Source organism: Stegodyphus dumicola, chromosome 3 (genome assembly GCF_044657685.1).
Source record: "Stegodyphus dumicola isolate Sdum_Otavi_A_Nest chromosome 3, ASM4465768v1".
Lineage (NCBI taxonomy): Eukaryota > Metazoa > Arthropoda > Arachnida > Araneae > Eresidae > Stegodyphus > Stegodyphus dumicola.
In genome coordinates this window covers 119,650,866-119,666,894 of record NC_140770.1, presented here as the reverse complement: position 1 = coordinate 119,666,894, position 16,029 = coordinate 119,650,866, and the positions used below count along the sequence as shown (strand labels likewise).

The following is a 16,029-nucleotide window of genomic DNA, read 5'->3' as shown; positions in this document are numbered from 1 at the left end:
CTTTTGACTGTATATCCAAAATGAAAATTATTATGTATGGCTTTGTTTAAAAAAAATTATACTTAAGGATCAATAACTGTAATTTACAGTACATTAAAAGAAAATGTGTTGGAATTATTTGAATCATGTAACTGAAAGGAGAGTTTTATTTAACTGAAGCCGGTTAATCATCAATTGATGATTAAGAAGTAAACCTATAGGACAGATTAAAAAATGTTAACACTGTAAGTAAATAGTATGATGAAACAGACCTTAACGTTGGAATTCATTTACATGCATTTTTAAAAACATTATTAATAAAAATTGAAATATTTTATTTGAAAAAATGTCAAACATCCATTTGTACAATAAGTATCTATTATTTTCATACATTTTACAAATAACTGTAGCTAGAGTTCAAGAATCAAGCACTGATTAGGTGATCTATATAACCTATAATCGCCATTCCAAATTCGATTTCAACTTGTAATCAATTTCATTATCTGGAAAAAGAAGGAAAAAAAAAAAAAAACTTACTAGTTTCATATTTAAATAATTTACATTAAATATGAGATTTCATTATAAATATGAAATAATGATACTCTAAATTGGCAGTTTACTAATTCTATATTAAGTTCAATTTAATGCTCTGAGCGACATGTCCACCTGTTATAATTCAGAGCATATTTTCTTTTTACAGTTATTTGTTTTCATATTTTTTCAGCAATTTAAAAAAATTACCGTAATGAATCGAAAGGTATGAAAACAAAGAATAAAGTACAATATTTCTAACAAATCTAGCTAATAAATGCTGTTTGAATACAGCTTTTTCATGAGTAGATCCAAGAAGCCACAATGCTCAGAAAGTTGATATGAAACTCTCCCCCCCCCTGCGTACACCATTCTATATTCATACAAAAAATTGAAGTTAATAATATTTAAAAATTCAATTAAATATTATTGACATAACCTTATTATGCATTTGTCATATTGACAAAATCAACACATTTTGTTCAAGCTTTTGCAGATATTTTTTATAGCTATATCATCATCAGATATTTTGACATTTTAAAATGTTAATCATTTAAAAATAGAAACCGATAAATTATTTTCTTGTATCCAACAAGCTAGATAATTGATTTATTAATTAGTTTTTTTAACTAATTTATTTTAAGGCAATAAATGTTTCAAAGTGTATGAAAAAAGTACTGACTTTTTCAGACCAATCCAGTTACTTTAAAAGTACTTCAAAAGGCTGTTTCCTATAAACTCACTTCTTCCTATTTGTAATAATGGTCTTTGTTGCAACTATTTTATAAACAGCTGTATTTATTTCAAAGACAGAGCAAAGATAGAGACAGGAAGTAATGGTCTGTAATAGCTTTTTGAAACAGAAAAGCAACTGATGTCTCCAAAGGTACCAAGCTTGACAATTCATCCTGTCTTCTCAACTATGAAAATGAGAGAATATACTAGACAAAGTTTTCTTTAAAAACCAGATGTTTAATTGGAAAACCAGAAAATGATTTTAGTATTGAATATCTTTTTTAGTATTTAAAGTAGTATTTTTAATTCCTTTCAAGTTAAAATTTCTCAATATAATTGGAAAACTGGAGTAAAGTTGTGACCAAAAGAAAAACCAAATATAGTACATCAAAATATCCGAAGTTGTTTTATTATTAAAAAATTCTTAAAGAGCAGAAATTTTAAAAATACACTCTTTTACAAAAAAAAAAAAAAAAAAAAAAAAAAAAAAAAAAAAAAAAAAAAATACCTGAAGGAAGTGGTTGTTTTTGATGAAATTGAATATGTGTATAGCTATTACACAGATAATAAAATGATTTAAAAAATCAAGGTCATAGTACCTGATCACAGCTCACAATCGCCGAATGCTCAAATTAATAGTTGGTTGAACCGTCCCTGGCAGCAATGCATGCTTGAATTCGTAGAGGCAAGAGTGGTAGAGGTTCCTAATGTCATCCTGCGACACATTCTGCTAGGCATTTATCAGCTGTTGCTCCAGATCTGCGATATTTTGTTTTGCCTGAATCTGATGGCCTATCATGTCCCAGACATATTTGATTGGTGAAAGGTCTGGTGACCTTGCTGGCCAAGGAAGAGTATCAACTGCACAGAGACAGTCCAGAGATATGCAAGTGGTATGTGGCCTGGCATTATCTTCTTGGAAAATGGTCCCAGGATGACGTGCCATGAAGGGTAATGTAACTAGCCGCAGGATGGTATCGACATATCATTCAGCCGTTAAAGATGTACGAAGGATCACTAAAGATGACCTGCTGTCATAACAAATAGCGCCCCACACCATCACACCAGGGGTTATGGCTGTATGCCTTTGTAAAACAAAGGCTGATTGGGACCGCTGGCCCTGTCCTCTCCAGACACGAACACGGTGTCATCTGCTTCAAGAGTGAAGCAGTATTCATCGCTGAACATTATACGATGCCAGTCTGATGGCAGTCATGATGATCAGCTGCGACACCACTCCAGACAATGTTGTGAAGTCAAAGGCAAACATCTTAAAGGCCTCTGTGAGCATAAACCCGCCTCAGGCAAGCGCCGTGAAGAGATGGTGGACGGTACCAAGGGAGGCATAGACGTGGCTGTAGTGCATTGAATAGTCAACAATGATACCTTTGCGACAGTTCCGGCCTGGCAAACAATCATCCTTTCTTGCCTCGTATTTGTGCTGATTGGCCTTCCAAAGCCTTAATTTTGTAGGCAATTTCCTTGTAGCAACCATTGCTGACAACATCTTTGCGCAGCAGTGTCTACACTGCAGGTGGCGGCGTAATGCTCAGTATGACCATCCAGCTTCACGCAACTCTACAATGCGACTACGTCCGAAATCGTTTAGTTGTCTGTAAGGTCTTCGATATTGTCAATGGCATCTTTAGTTGCTTCTATACGGAATTACACTGGCAGCAACAAAACAAAGATAAATTTTCTGCCTCTGTTACTGGCTTTATACTTTGCGAATTGCGTGTTATAATCGCAATTCCTGTTCATTTCCCTTGAAACTTTGATTATTTGCACGTTCGATCAAGATGATATTGCATACCAAATTTCGTTACAATCACAAAAGTCCTTGGTGCTTAGATTTTTTTTCAAAAGAGTGTTACAGATTTTTGATATTATCTGTTTTTAATTACAATTTGAGATTTTTAATGTAGCTGAAATTTATAGCAGTTCGGAAAATGCTAAAATTGGTTAGATCTGAAATTATACTTTTCTTTAAATGTGTCTTGCACACATTTTAATCATGACTGATTTTCAGAATGCTATAGTAAATTAATGGGGAAAAAAAAAATCCGAAAGCTTTCAGGTTAATGTTTTGTGTGTTATCTTACTTATTAAATACCATGTTTTATAAAATTCAGTTCAAAAGCAATATTACAGAATATTTAAAAGAGCATATCTGTAGAATTTCCAATATATATATATATCTAAGATATATTGGAAGATATATTAGACAACTGCCTGGAGATGCTGCCAGATAAACTAGAGATAATTTTTTTTTTTTTGGTAGAGTTTTGCTGTTGCTTGCTTTGAAATCGTTGAGTTTGTTAATAAAAAATTCTTTAATGTTTGAAGAAATAGGTAATAAAACAAATTCCAAATTTGGGCTTCCAGATGCCCGTATTTGAATGGAGAACTACGTTATTCAAAATTCGATGTCTCTAGGTACCGTTGTTTTTTCATAGTGTGAGAAACATACATACATTAATGCAGCTTCTTCATTATTTAATTTATTTAAATATAATGCAGGGCTATAATATTTGGTTGCAACAATTAGGAAAGACACCTGATGCAAAATGCCAAAACAAAATTAATAGCCCTTCTGGTTTGCTCCTTTGGGCTAAAAAGTAATTAATATAAATCAGTACACAAGAAAAAAAAAAAGAGCTATATTTTCTTAATATAAAATACTGTATTTTTGCAATTCAACTTTTATGACAATGGAAGAGTTCAAGTTACATTAGCTTAAACAGTAATTATCCAAATTTTACTATGTTAACTTTTATACTTTAACACAAACCCAAGAGATTTAATGTGAGCTCCAACAGTTGTATGATGAATGCCAAACTCTTCTGCAATTTCTCGACTTGTTAAATGTGGATTATTTTCCAACATGGATCGCAAAACATCATTATCGATCTTGGATGGTCGTCCAGATCGAACACTTTCTTTGAGGCTCAGGTCCCCGGAACGAAATTTGCTAAACCATCTTTGACAAGTACGAACATTTACAATATCTTTTCCAAATACCGCACATAAATTTTTACATGCAACAGATGCGTTGCTTCCTTTTTGGAATTCATATAAAATGCAGTGTCCTAAATGCACTTTATCTACCGACATGTTTTTCCCTTTAAATATTACAAGTAAATGATTAGACTTAGACTTAAGTCTAATCATTTACTTGTAATATTTAAAGGGAAAAACATGTCGGTAAATGATGAACAGTAAAAAAGGGCACCTTTTATATTATACAGCAGCTAAAAAAACAAAAAAAAATCCGATTGACTCACTAGCCAGATTTTTTTTTTTATTTACAAGAAAAATCACCTGCCTATTTAAAATACCACAGAACTTTCCCTCCAACCCGATATTTTCAATTTTCCACTGACTGAAAAAAATGCTTTTCTTTTTTCCCAGGCAAAATAAATATTTTCATGCATTGGCCTTTGTGGTCATAATGAAGTGAAACTTTATAATGAACTTAAATTATAGTGTGTAGTTCCTAAAAAAGAACAACATATCATAAACATAGATCAAAATATTAAATTTTATCTACTGTTAGCCAGAAAAAGTGACATCAGCCAAGTAGTGTGAAAAGCTGCTAAATATTTAGTCAGATAGCCATTAACTGCAATATGTTTATGGAGGAGGATTGCTCAAAACATCTGGTCACACATCTTAAAGGCTAAATTAGAGGACCCAATAAAGTGAAAATTGTCAAAATCAATGATAGCCTCTTTCTATAATAAGGAAAAATAATGCTCAAAGGATCTTACCTAAACAGTAGACATTCGGAAAAATTCTAACCTGAAACAGCAATGTGCTTTTTCATCTACATAATCACTTAAAAAAAAAATCTTAAGTTCTTAATAGAGATGAGAAAATATTTTTTCAAAATATGTCATTTTGAGACCCATTTGTTGAATAAGGGCTGAAGCTATTCTTAAGGGAGTTGCAGAATTATGGTCACAAAAAATTGCTTATTATTCAGATTAGTATTCTTTCGGCAAACTGGTTCCCAAAGGTTCAAAGTGCCAGTTTTTCTGACCTATTTAATCCTTTATGCAACCTTTAAAATTACATTTTTCAAAAGTGTGCTGTTGAGAAATTTTTTCTTTTTTTTTAAATCCTCCCACTTAGGCACATATCTTTTTATACAGACCTAGCATAAATGATTCATTCATTTTGAAAAGACTATATTTTTAAAAGTACAGTTAAAAGTCTTTAATCCGGACGTTTATAATCCAGAATGATCTATAATCCGAACCTCAAAGCTACAAATTTTCTGCACATGCGTAAATACATAATGCATTTATGCATGCTCATATGCATGTACGCATGAGCATAATACCTTCACGCATGTGCATATATGTTTACGCATGCACTTTTAATGTATAAGGGACGGTATAAGCTAAGCTAAAATTATCTAATTATCTATTTCAGTTAATGTTGCAGACTTGGTTGTTCCTTAATCTTCTAATTGGATCTGGCTTATTATTTTTTGCATACTGTTAAAGCAATTTTATAAAAATAAGCTTGAAATTTCGATTATGTCAAAAAGAATTTCCGATTCTGGAGCTGCCAAAGGATCTACAAAGCGAAAGCATGTTTCGATGTCCATCAAATAAAAAGTGGAATTGCTGCAAAAAATGGATAAAGTTTGTTTCTCTAACCATTTCAAAATCTGTTTATCAATTTCATGCTACTCTGCAGGAGGGTGGAGACGTCGCGGCATGCAATGAACCGGAAGTTGATCTGTCAGCAAGCACTATCGTTATCTTCAGGGCAGATGTTTTTATTTTATTCGGCTTACAACTTCTTACTAAATGTAGTATTTCATGTCGATGTACTCCATCTTTGATATGATTTAAATCAAATTCCTTGTCATTATAAATATCACGAGTACACATCAAATAGTTTTCTGGTTGGAATTTTCTAATTTCGGATATGCATAATGTATGCTTTATGCATGTGCACGTTGAATGAAATGTTCAATAAAGTAAACAAATAAATATTAAGCTTTTTTTTTGTAAAGTTTGATACTCTTTAGATCATAATTGCTCTTTATTTCATAAATTACGGTTTCATATTTTTAATTTCTGCATGACATCTTACCAGATTTAGACTGATGATCTATAATCCGGAAAAACCAATAATCCGAAATCGCCGAAGTCTCGATGAGTCCGGATTAAGGACTTTTGACTGTATTATGCATACACATGAAAATTATACAAAAAGAACCACAAGCTCACAGTTTCATAAATAAGTGGACCGTTGCTTTATCAAAGAATATCAACTTGGTGGCAAAATTTTCATCCTCCAATGCTTCCAGCATGTTGATTTAAAAATCTAGTCAATTGTTGTAATCCTCCGGCTTTAATTGTTGCAGGAGCATGATATGGTTTGAAATGCAACCACTGATGCAAAATCTTCCACGCAGTTTTTTGTGGCATTCCGAACATCTGGACAACAATGCTACAAAATGCATGGAATGATCTTGATTATCGTCTGGACGCGTGTCGTATCACCAAAGGGCACATACTGAATATTTGTAGAGGATGTATAAACTTGGTGAGTTTGTGGTTCTTTTCATATATCTTTCAAAACAAATGAAATATTTATGTATTTTATTTCATTTAAAATGCACAATATATTATTTGCTAGTAAAAGCTGCAAATACATTATTTATAATATTAATTAAGTTAGAATACAATAAAAAGAAATACAAACCCTAATAAACTCAAAAAGAGTCTTCAGCAGCCACCTTTCATTATAGATCGATTTCAAATTGCTTAATTTTCGTTAATGATTTTGCAAGCATTGCTGTAACATCTCTTGCATTTCGTAATTGGGCTTCAGCAAATTTTTCTAAGCTTTCTTGAAACATTTTTACCCTTTGTCTGTGGAATTTTTTTATCTAAAATAAGAATTGTGCTAAATTAACATTTCTTGAAAGAGCTACAGTAAAAAATTATCTAATTTAACAGATGTGTTAGTATGGTTAATTAAAAAACAATCTGAGCAATTAAATTAATAAATAGCTACCTTTGGAATTTAATATATAAAATTACAATGAACACAAATTTATAAATGTTTTATAATTAAAAAATGCAACAATTTCACTTGAAATCCAATTAAAATGTGTTTTCATACAAATGAATCATAACACAAACCACTGAAAAATTGGCCTTACTTCTTCAGTATAAGTATGCATTAAAAGAGATATATGCAGAGTTTGGTTAAAAAATGTATTGAATATGAAATGGGAGTAATGAAAACAGATATAATCAATACTTTAATAGCACAAACAGCAAAAGCATACTGTGCCATTTTGCAACTGTCAATGCAAAGATGTCACAGTAATGTACTATGAAACCAAAAGGTGCTGTACATTAACTCTTTCACAACCTATTCGCCCGACATGGCTCTACATTGAGACAAACATAACTGCCTGAAAATGGCCGAGATTGCAATTTTGTTTTCTTCCCTCCCCCTAAGGTATGCAGTAGCAGGTTCAGTTTCCCCAAACTTTGTATCAGTTTACTGCAGACAGCTTGTCCTAAGAGGTTTGTTATCTTTTGGTAGCTCATTGTTGATACTTTTTTGGTAAAGTGTGTTTTTAAGCTTTAATCAAAATGCGCAAATATCACAAAGTTTTAACAATAAATTGAGGCTATTCTTTTTAATGATACATTTGAGTCAGATTTGGAATCAGAAGACGGCGATAGGAAAGAAATAGGAAATGAAATAAATGATTATGAAGAAGAATCATTTATAGCAAAAGATGAAGATGTGCATAGAACAAATCTGGAAGCAGAGGTTTCAGAAAATTGTAACGAAAATCCAGTAAAACCTGGACTACTAATGTTAATAATGATGCCGTAATTTTGTCCCCATTTAATAGCTTTTTGGGACCAATTCATAATTTGCCTTTTGGTGCATCACCTTTACAATATGTAAAGTTGTTTTATTGGATGAAATTTGTGAAATAATTCTCACAAATACAAATAAATATGCCGAATTCTGTGCAAGAAAGAGTGGCACTGTTGATCGGCAATGGGAAAAAATTTCATCCATAAAAGAAATATGGGCATTCATTACAGTCCTTCTCATAATGAGTGTCGTAAAATTACCAAGAACAAGCGATTATTGGTCAGATAACGCAATGCTTGAAAATGAAATGGTGAAGAAAATGATGAGCAGAAAGATTTTTTGAAATCAAGCATTATTTTCATTTGTCTGATAGGGAAACTGAAGTTAAAAATAGCGAAGAGAACTTTACATATGCACAAAAATTAGAGCCTGTTGTTTCATATTTCAGAAAAAAATTTCAGCAACATCTTGTGCCTTATGCTGAAGTATCAATTGACGAAGCGCTAATTAAATTAAAAGATAGGTTAGGGATCATACAATATATGTCTATGAAACCATCTAAGCGTGGATTAAAGATATGGATGCTATACACATCTTGCTTAGGATATACTTCAACTTTGAACTTTATTGTGGTAAAAAAGATAAGATACTAAGGTCAGGAAAGGGTTTAGGATATGACGTAGTTATGCATTTAATAAAAGCACTTAAAATCAAAGGCCATGAAATCCATTTTGACAGATTTTTTACCAGCGTAGACTTGATGTCTGAGTTATATAAATCTGGACGATTATCATGTGGAACTGTGATGAAAAATTGGAAAAACATGCCTGACAGCTTAGTTATGCAATACAAAAGCCTGCCGAATTTACTTTATTCATCCTGGCTTGATAAAAAAATTGATACATATAATTTCCACAAACTGTAAAAATGAACCATGTTTTACTACAAGAAGAAAAGGCTCTGAAAAAAGTATAATACCATGTCCACTCGCATTTGTCAAGTACAATAAGAATATGGGAGGTGTAGGTCTAGCAGATCAGCATTGAAAATATTACTCAGCTTCTAGAAAATCCTTGAAATGGTGGATGTACATATTTTGGTTACTTTTAGACACAGCAGTGAATAATGCTTTTATAGCTCATAGGGTCACTAACTATCCAATCCTAAAGCGATCAAAGCAGCTATATGACTTAAAATTAGAACTGATTGAAGAATCCACCTTGCAAAATTCGTTTCGAAAAAGAACCTCAGGCATATTTTTGCCTAGTGCATTTCATGATCACAAATGTCGAAAAATTAATGATCATAAACACACTTGTATTCGATGTAAAGAATTAGGAAAAAAGACAAACTCGGAGAGGTATATTGGGAGTGTGATATATGTAGAATGTGCTTGTACAAAACATGCTTTTAGGCTTCAAATTTCAGTTGCTTAAAAAAAAAAAAAAAAAAGGCTCCTTTCAGGTTTAATTCTCTTATCAGGACTGGATTCAGAAATGTATGTATGGATATATCTGCATGTATATACATACTGTAAGTAGGAATGTACCTGTGTATATACATAGACACATTTATGCATACACACGTGCATACACTCATATATTTCTGATCCGGTTCTGATTACAGAACAGTATCCAATTTTAAAAAAGTGAAAAAGTTATTGCACCATCACGAAAACGTGTATAAATGTGGAATGAACAGCAATAGCAATATGTATAGAAACATGGACACATTTACGCATGCATATATCTAGCTACAAATTTATATGAGTTATAATATACATATGCATATTTACCTACAATATATGAAGAAATAATAATATACATATATAACTAAGTTAATGAAAATATGGAAAAACAATGACATTTATAAACGCGCTTTGAAACTCATACAATAAATAAAATCATAAAAAAGTCTACAAACTAAGATTTATTCCTCACAAAGATGGGATCAAGCAACTGATCAACAACTGAAAAGACCCTCATTTTTGGAAAAGGAAAAACAAACTGAAATAAACTAAAATGAAAAAAATAACGCACCACATTAACTACAAAATCTGATGTGTGCCCCACACGACTTACTTCTACAGAATATTAAATTATACGCATTTTTCTTGCATTTCATTTAAACTTATTGGATTGAATTAAATATAGTTCGTCGATAGCGCATAAACCACAATAGAATAAATGCACTCTTTAAAACTCACTATATTTGCTTACCATTAAACCTACTTCGTCGATCGCGCATAAACCACAATAGAATAAATGAACTCTTTAAAATTCACTATATTTGTTTACCATAGCAACACTCTGGCCCTAGGTTCACTTAACAGCTCTACATTTCAATCATTTTTTAACTCAGAATGCACAAAATTTATATCATCTTAAGAATTATCTAATTGTTGCCACATGTTCTATTCAAATACTATAATAAATCTAAAATGATATATAAAAGAAATTAATCAAACAAAACAAAAAAGAAACAGTTTTCCCCAGACAATGCAGTATTTCTCATTCAATTAATTCAGTTCTTACTTCCCAACAAGGCAAAAATACATAAAAATTCAAAATATCTGTACTAAAAATTACGAATTAAATCTTAAAGACTTATTTCCTCAAATAAATTCGAGACTGGATTAAACATGATTTAATTCGCAACAATAAAAGAAGGCATTATCTTTGTTATTGCGAAGCTTAGTTTCTCCATATTGGCAACACATTCACTATTTTTCCCAAGTTTAAAATGTAAACAAACATGTCCATGATCGCAAAATTCATTAGGCGTATCTGCACTTAAACAACTTTTAAATTGTTGATAATTCTAAAAATATTGCATAAATATTTACTAAAGGCATAAAGCCTTAACTGGAAGATAAGAACAACATAATTCAATCATTTTTAAAGCAAAAAATGCACAATTTACAAACATATAAGAATAAAGAAGCTGAGATCACTGAGCCGAGTAACAAAGTAGATATATATATATATATATATACCGGGTGGCCATAATTAAACTGACAGTGCTCGCAGTGTTCTGTAGCGTGATCTATTTGTGAAGATGACGCCACATTTTGTAGGCAGATTAAACAAGATGGGGGACGAAGGATTCTGCGAAAAAAAAAAAAATTACTTCCAAAAGTCACCGCTAGAGGAATATTTGGCGCTGTGTAATAGAAAATAGAGTATTAACAAATGCAAATTAATACGGAATAAAATTACCTTTTATTATGGATATGCCTTATGGAATATGGATATACCTTACAGTACGGTATGGAAAATCTTACGAAAAATTATCAACTTCTATCCGTACAAGATCAGCCGTGTACAGGAGTTACTGTACCCCGACCATGATAAGCAATTGACTTTTGCTCTCACCTTTCTTGCCAGAATGAAGGTGGATGATGCTTGGCCGTGATTAATGATCTTATGGGGAGACGAGGCCCACTTTTACCTGAATGGAACTGTGAATACCCAGAACTGCCGAATTTGGGATGACAAATCACCACATGCAGTCACAGCAATTCCCTTACATTCACCAAAGGTAACTGTTTGGTGTGGGTTCACAGCGGAATTTTTCGTACGTCCATTCTTCTATGAGAACATTACCCCGACAGGACCGGAAACCTGTTCTGTTACCGGAGAGAAATATTGCCACATGTTGAACAGCTTTGTCATTCCGGCACTTCAGCAAAGACAATGCATGGGGAAAATCATTTTCATGCAAGATGAAGCCCTTCCACACGTTGCTGTATGGGTGCAACAGATGCTACGACAGAAATTCACAACAGAAAGAGTCATTAGCCACTACTTTCCAACTGCAAGGCCACCTTGGTCGCCTGATCTTACCCCATGCGACTTCTGGCCATGAGGTTACCTTAAGTTCAAGGTCTATCAAGGAGTGGTCCAGGACCTGGCTACGTTGAAGGATAAGATATCACAGACTGTACGGGAGATTTCTGCAGACATGTTACTTTTTGCTGTTGTGCATACTGTGCACAGAATGCAATATGTGGTCCACAACAACGGCAGCCACATTGAACCTTATTTGAATGCAAAATAAAAGGTAATTTCCGGATTGATTTGCATTTGTTAACACTCTATTTTCTAATACACAGTGCCAAATATTTCCCTAGCGGTGACTTTTGTAACTAATTTTTTTCACAGAATCTTTTGTCCCCCGTCTTGTTTAATCTTCCTACAAAATGTGGCGTCATTCTCGCAAATAAATCACACTACAGAACACTGTGAGCACTGTCAGTTTAATTATGGCCACCCGTTATATACATATATTTATATACTTTTGGTGCGGCCGATTGCAACCAAAATACGAGGTGCACATCTACATGTTATAGCAGTTCCTATATACAAAATTTCAACATTCTGAGGCTATTCATTTTTTAGTTATGTGAGATACGTACGTTCGTACACAGAGACAACACTAAAAATTCTCTTTAGAATTCATTTTAAATTAGTTTTACAATTTTTTTTGGGGGAAAAGAGTCCTTTTATTCTGTCCTTACGTACAGAAGTCAAGCAAAAACATCCTTAAATAGCATTCGATAGCGGTGAAAATAGATATTTGCATTGACATATAATGCCTGAAACTTTTCGCGATTACGATACTTCCTTTTTACTTCGTACAAAAAAGTAAAAATAGCAACTTAATGTGAAAAGAAAGAAAGTACATGAAGTGAAATCTTAATCCTCTATTCAATAAAAGAAAAAACAAGAAATTCCTTAAAAATGAAATTTTAAAAAAGAAAATTATTTATTTATATTATATTCATCACGTGGTATTAATGTAGCCTATTGTATATGGCACAGAACAAGAGGATTGGCAAAGGCATGGGAGTGATTTTCCCAACAAAAACTGGATCGTATTTACTTTGATGTGATAATAATAAATATACGTATTTTGCTTAGCGGGACCCATTTTATATCCTTTATAAAAAAATCCAGGAATATTTCGGTACTTAACAGAATTATGACAAAATATCTACTCTTTAAACCAGAGCTATTTTATGATAAATTTTAAACAGCAATAAAAGTGCAGTTTAAAAATTTAAGGATTATATTTATTTTTAATCAATTTATTCCTTCCTATAAAAATAAGGGAATCATAGCAAAGTTAGAAAGGCTTGTTTGTCTGACCTTCAAAATAGGTTATAAAGAACGGAATCAAAGGCTAATGGAATCTTTGTTAGAAAGTACAAAGGATGTCATTCGAAATCTGCACACCTATTTTTTGCATTAATGAACGGGGAGGGGTAGGAAATTGCTGTGAAACTGGAAAAGTATTTCCGGCAGTTCAATATTTTGAGGATAAAGGTTAGCGAAGGGTGTGGATTTCAAAGAGTTAAAAATATCTTTGCATATCAATGGAGAAAGCAATGAAAATCAACCATGCAACTAGCTTGTTATCCTAGGATTGAACTCAAGTGAAACTGCAATATTCAGTGATCTTAATCACTTTGCCAATTGTGAGACGTATATCCCGAGGAATTCTTTCCAGTGTCTTATATCACCCCAAAATATTCCATCGTTGGCACACGAAATGCAGTGGATTTTCTGAAGTAGAATCTTCAAATGTAAGTCTAGGACCAGGGATAAAATAACAGACATACTCAAGCTGGAAAGTATACCGATATCTCAGGAAATAATAAACAATTCTGTATTGATATCTACAAATAGCAAACCTTTAGTTTTTACATAAAAAACGATATACTGTATCCTTATTGTCACTTTCTTCTAGGGTGTGTGTTTCTAGAAAACCTTACACAATGAAGATTTATTCATCTATCAAAGTTTTACATGCTAGTTTGCTTTAATCAATCAGCATTTAATCCAAAATTGATGTAATGATAATGTTAAATTATTTATTTAACCAATGGATTTTATCATCATAAAATCCTTTTAGCTAATTTTTGGCAAAATGATACCAAAATACTTCAATAAAGGGCAGAATGTATTAAATGCTCCTTTTCCTAATGTATTTTACATGCCATATGTCTTGACTCTTTTTTCTTAACTAAAAAATATACATTGGAATATTTTCACTGTAATTTTTAAATTACAAAGAAATGTGGTAAAATGCTAAACTATGGAACACAAGAATTAAAGCTACTATTAAAAAATATATAAATTAAATAAAATGTATTTGCAGGATTAATGAGAAAATAATTTCTTGAAATTTTAAACAATAAAATTAAAAATAATATTTTTCTAAATTTTACTGAAATCTAAGAAGTCTAAACTTTTAATCCAATTTTTAGTAATGTCTTCTCAGAAATTTTAAAACTAGGGGTAATGTTTATTGTGCTAAAAACAGGGGGGGGGAATACAATAGGGAAAACTAATCTGGGTCATTTTCAACAGAACGCATAAGTATTTATGTGCAACAATATAATATTGCCACAGTTTTTACAAGTTTTTGGTTTTAAGGGATTTTTGAATTGCTTAGTGGCTGGAGCCAGTACAGAATAATGTGCAGCCATAGGTGGCACACAACATTAACATTTCTTCAATGGCTGACATGTTCCTTAGATCCATTGTCTGGTAAATGCATTTAATCTATGACTGTGCAGTAACCTGTAAGATGTAAGACCTATGGATACAACAGATGAACTTTAGCAAGAAGTAAAAAACTTGCTAAAATTTTAGCAGCATACAGACTAACACATATTCGACATTTCTTCTTTGCTCTGTGAAGCTGTATATCAACAGTTATTGTTGTATACTAAAATTACTTCATGAGAGGCTGACTTCTTTATGTTTCAGAAGTCAAACCAGATTGTAACTGTTTCATCTCTGCACTTTAAAAATTATCTGCACAATAAATATGACTTTGATAACTGTTATTTGTTTATTTTGCACTTTTAATGACCAGCAGTATATTCTGAAACACTCCATGATATTATTCTTGTGTGAGAAATAAAGCATGTATACTACTGTTTAAAATTAGAATTTGATGAATTACCCCAGAACTGATGGATAGATTTTAATGAAATTTTGTATGGATACAAGTTGATATAGTAAATAAATATGTACTAATAAGAGTTTCGTACACATGTAAATTATTTTCGTGAAATTATAGGTGAAATGGTATTTTTTTGTATAATGTCAGAGGTGTAGCATCCACAGGGAGCCAAACTGGCGTAATAGAATGTTTAGAATTAAACATTTTCCAATCTTAGCAAAAGGGGTGCAAAATCTTAACTTGTCCCCAGGCACTGTAAACCCTAGCTGTGACTCTGTATAATGCAACATCAAATGCTTGTAAGAGCCCCGATGCTTTGCCAGAAAAATAAGAATACAAGGGCAAGTTTATTTAACATTGAGTAAATAGCTATCTCACTGAATTGGCAAGATAATACCAAGCTGGTGATGGTTTTGGCTACTAATTTTTGTCACCCACCAAAAGTCATCAAACTTGGTAACCTTTTGATCCAGTCCCTGTATATTGTAATTGAATATAATTCTTATATGTAACTGTAAGCCTATCCAGCCCTCCGAATAATTTCAAGAAATGGAAGGTACTAGAGATTTCGCAAAGGCTGGGGGAAAACTATGTAAAACTGGGAACAGCATCAGTTCCTCAGTTGTATCATTCAGCGTAAGTTTGGAATACTGAGTGATCTTTGAAGGAGCTTTGCCTTTTTAGATGCACTTTGCATGTTGTGTTTAATGTTCTTAGTAGTTTGAAGTGTAACTACTGACTGTGTTCTGTCATATTAAGTAAACTGATATAAGTATTTCTGTGGAAAGTTCCAGAAATGAGGAAAAAAAAAAAAAAAAAAAAAAAAAAAAGTTTAGTTGACAATTTGTTTTGAATAGAATATTTTGTAATGGCTGAAGTAGTAAAGTTGTTTGATGTCGTTGATCTTGTTTGGTAAAAATTTAGAACTTTCGTTTTCACATT

At 32.2% G+C, this 16,029-nt stretch overlaps 1 protein-coding gene across 5 annotated transcripts in view; it reads right to left on the bottom strand.

Annotated features, from left to right (window-relative positions):
• Positions 1-290: 290 nt before the first annotated feature.
• LOC118189900 (sorting nexin-32-like) overlaps positions 291-16,029 on the bottom strand; it is a 124,816-nt gene continuing 109,077 nt past the window's right edge. For 4 of the 5 annotated variants that reach the window (XM_035360606.1, XM_035360607.2, XM_035360605.2 and 1 more), the window contains 2 exons: positions 6,970-7,156; positions 291-482 (listed from right to left, as the gene is read on the bottom strand). In XM_035360606.1, coding sequence (XP_035216497.1) covers positions 7,010-7,156 — 147 coding nt within the window. In that variant the 3' untranslated portion in view covers positions 291-482; positions 6,970-7,009. Of the gene's footprint in view, positions 483-1,192; positions 1,431-6,969; positions 7,157-16,029 lie in introns of all 5 variants that reach the window. The other variant, XR_004758335.2, reaches the window with a different exon arrangement.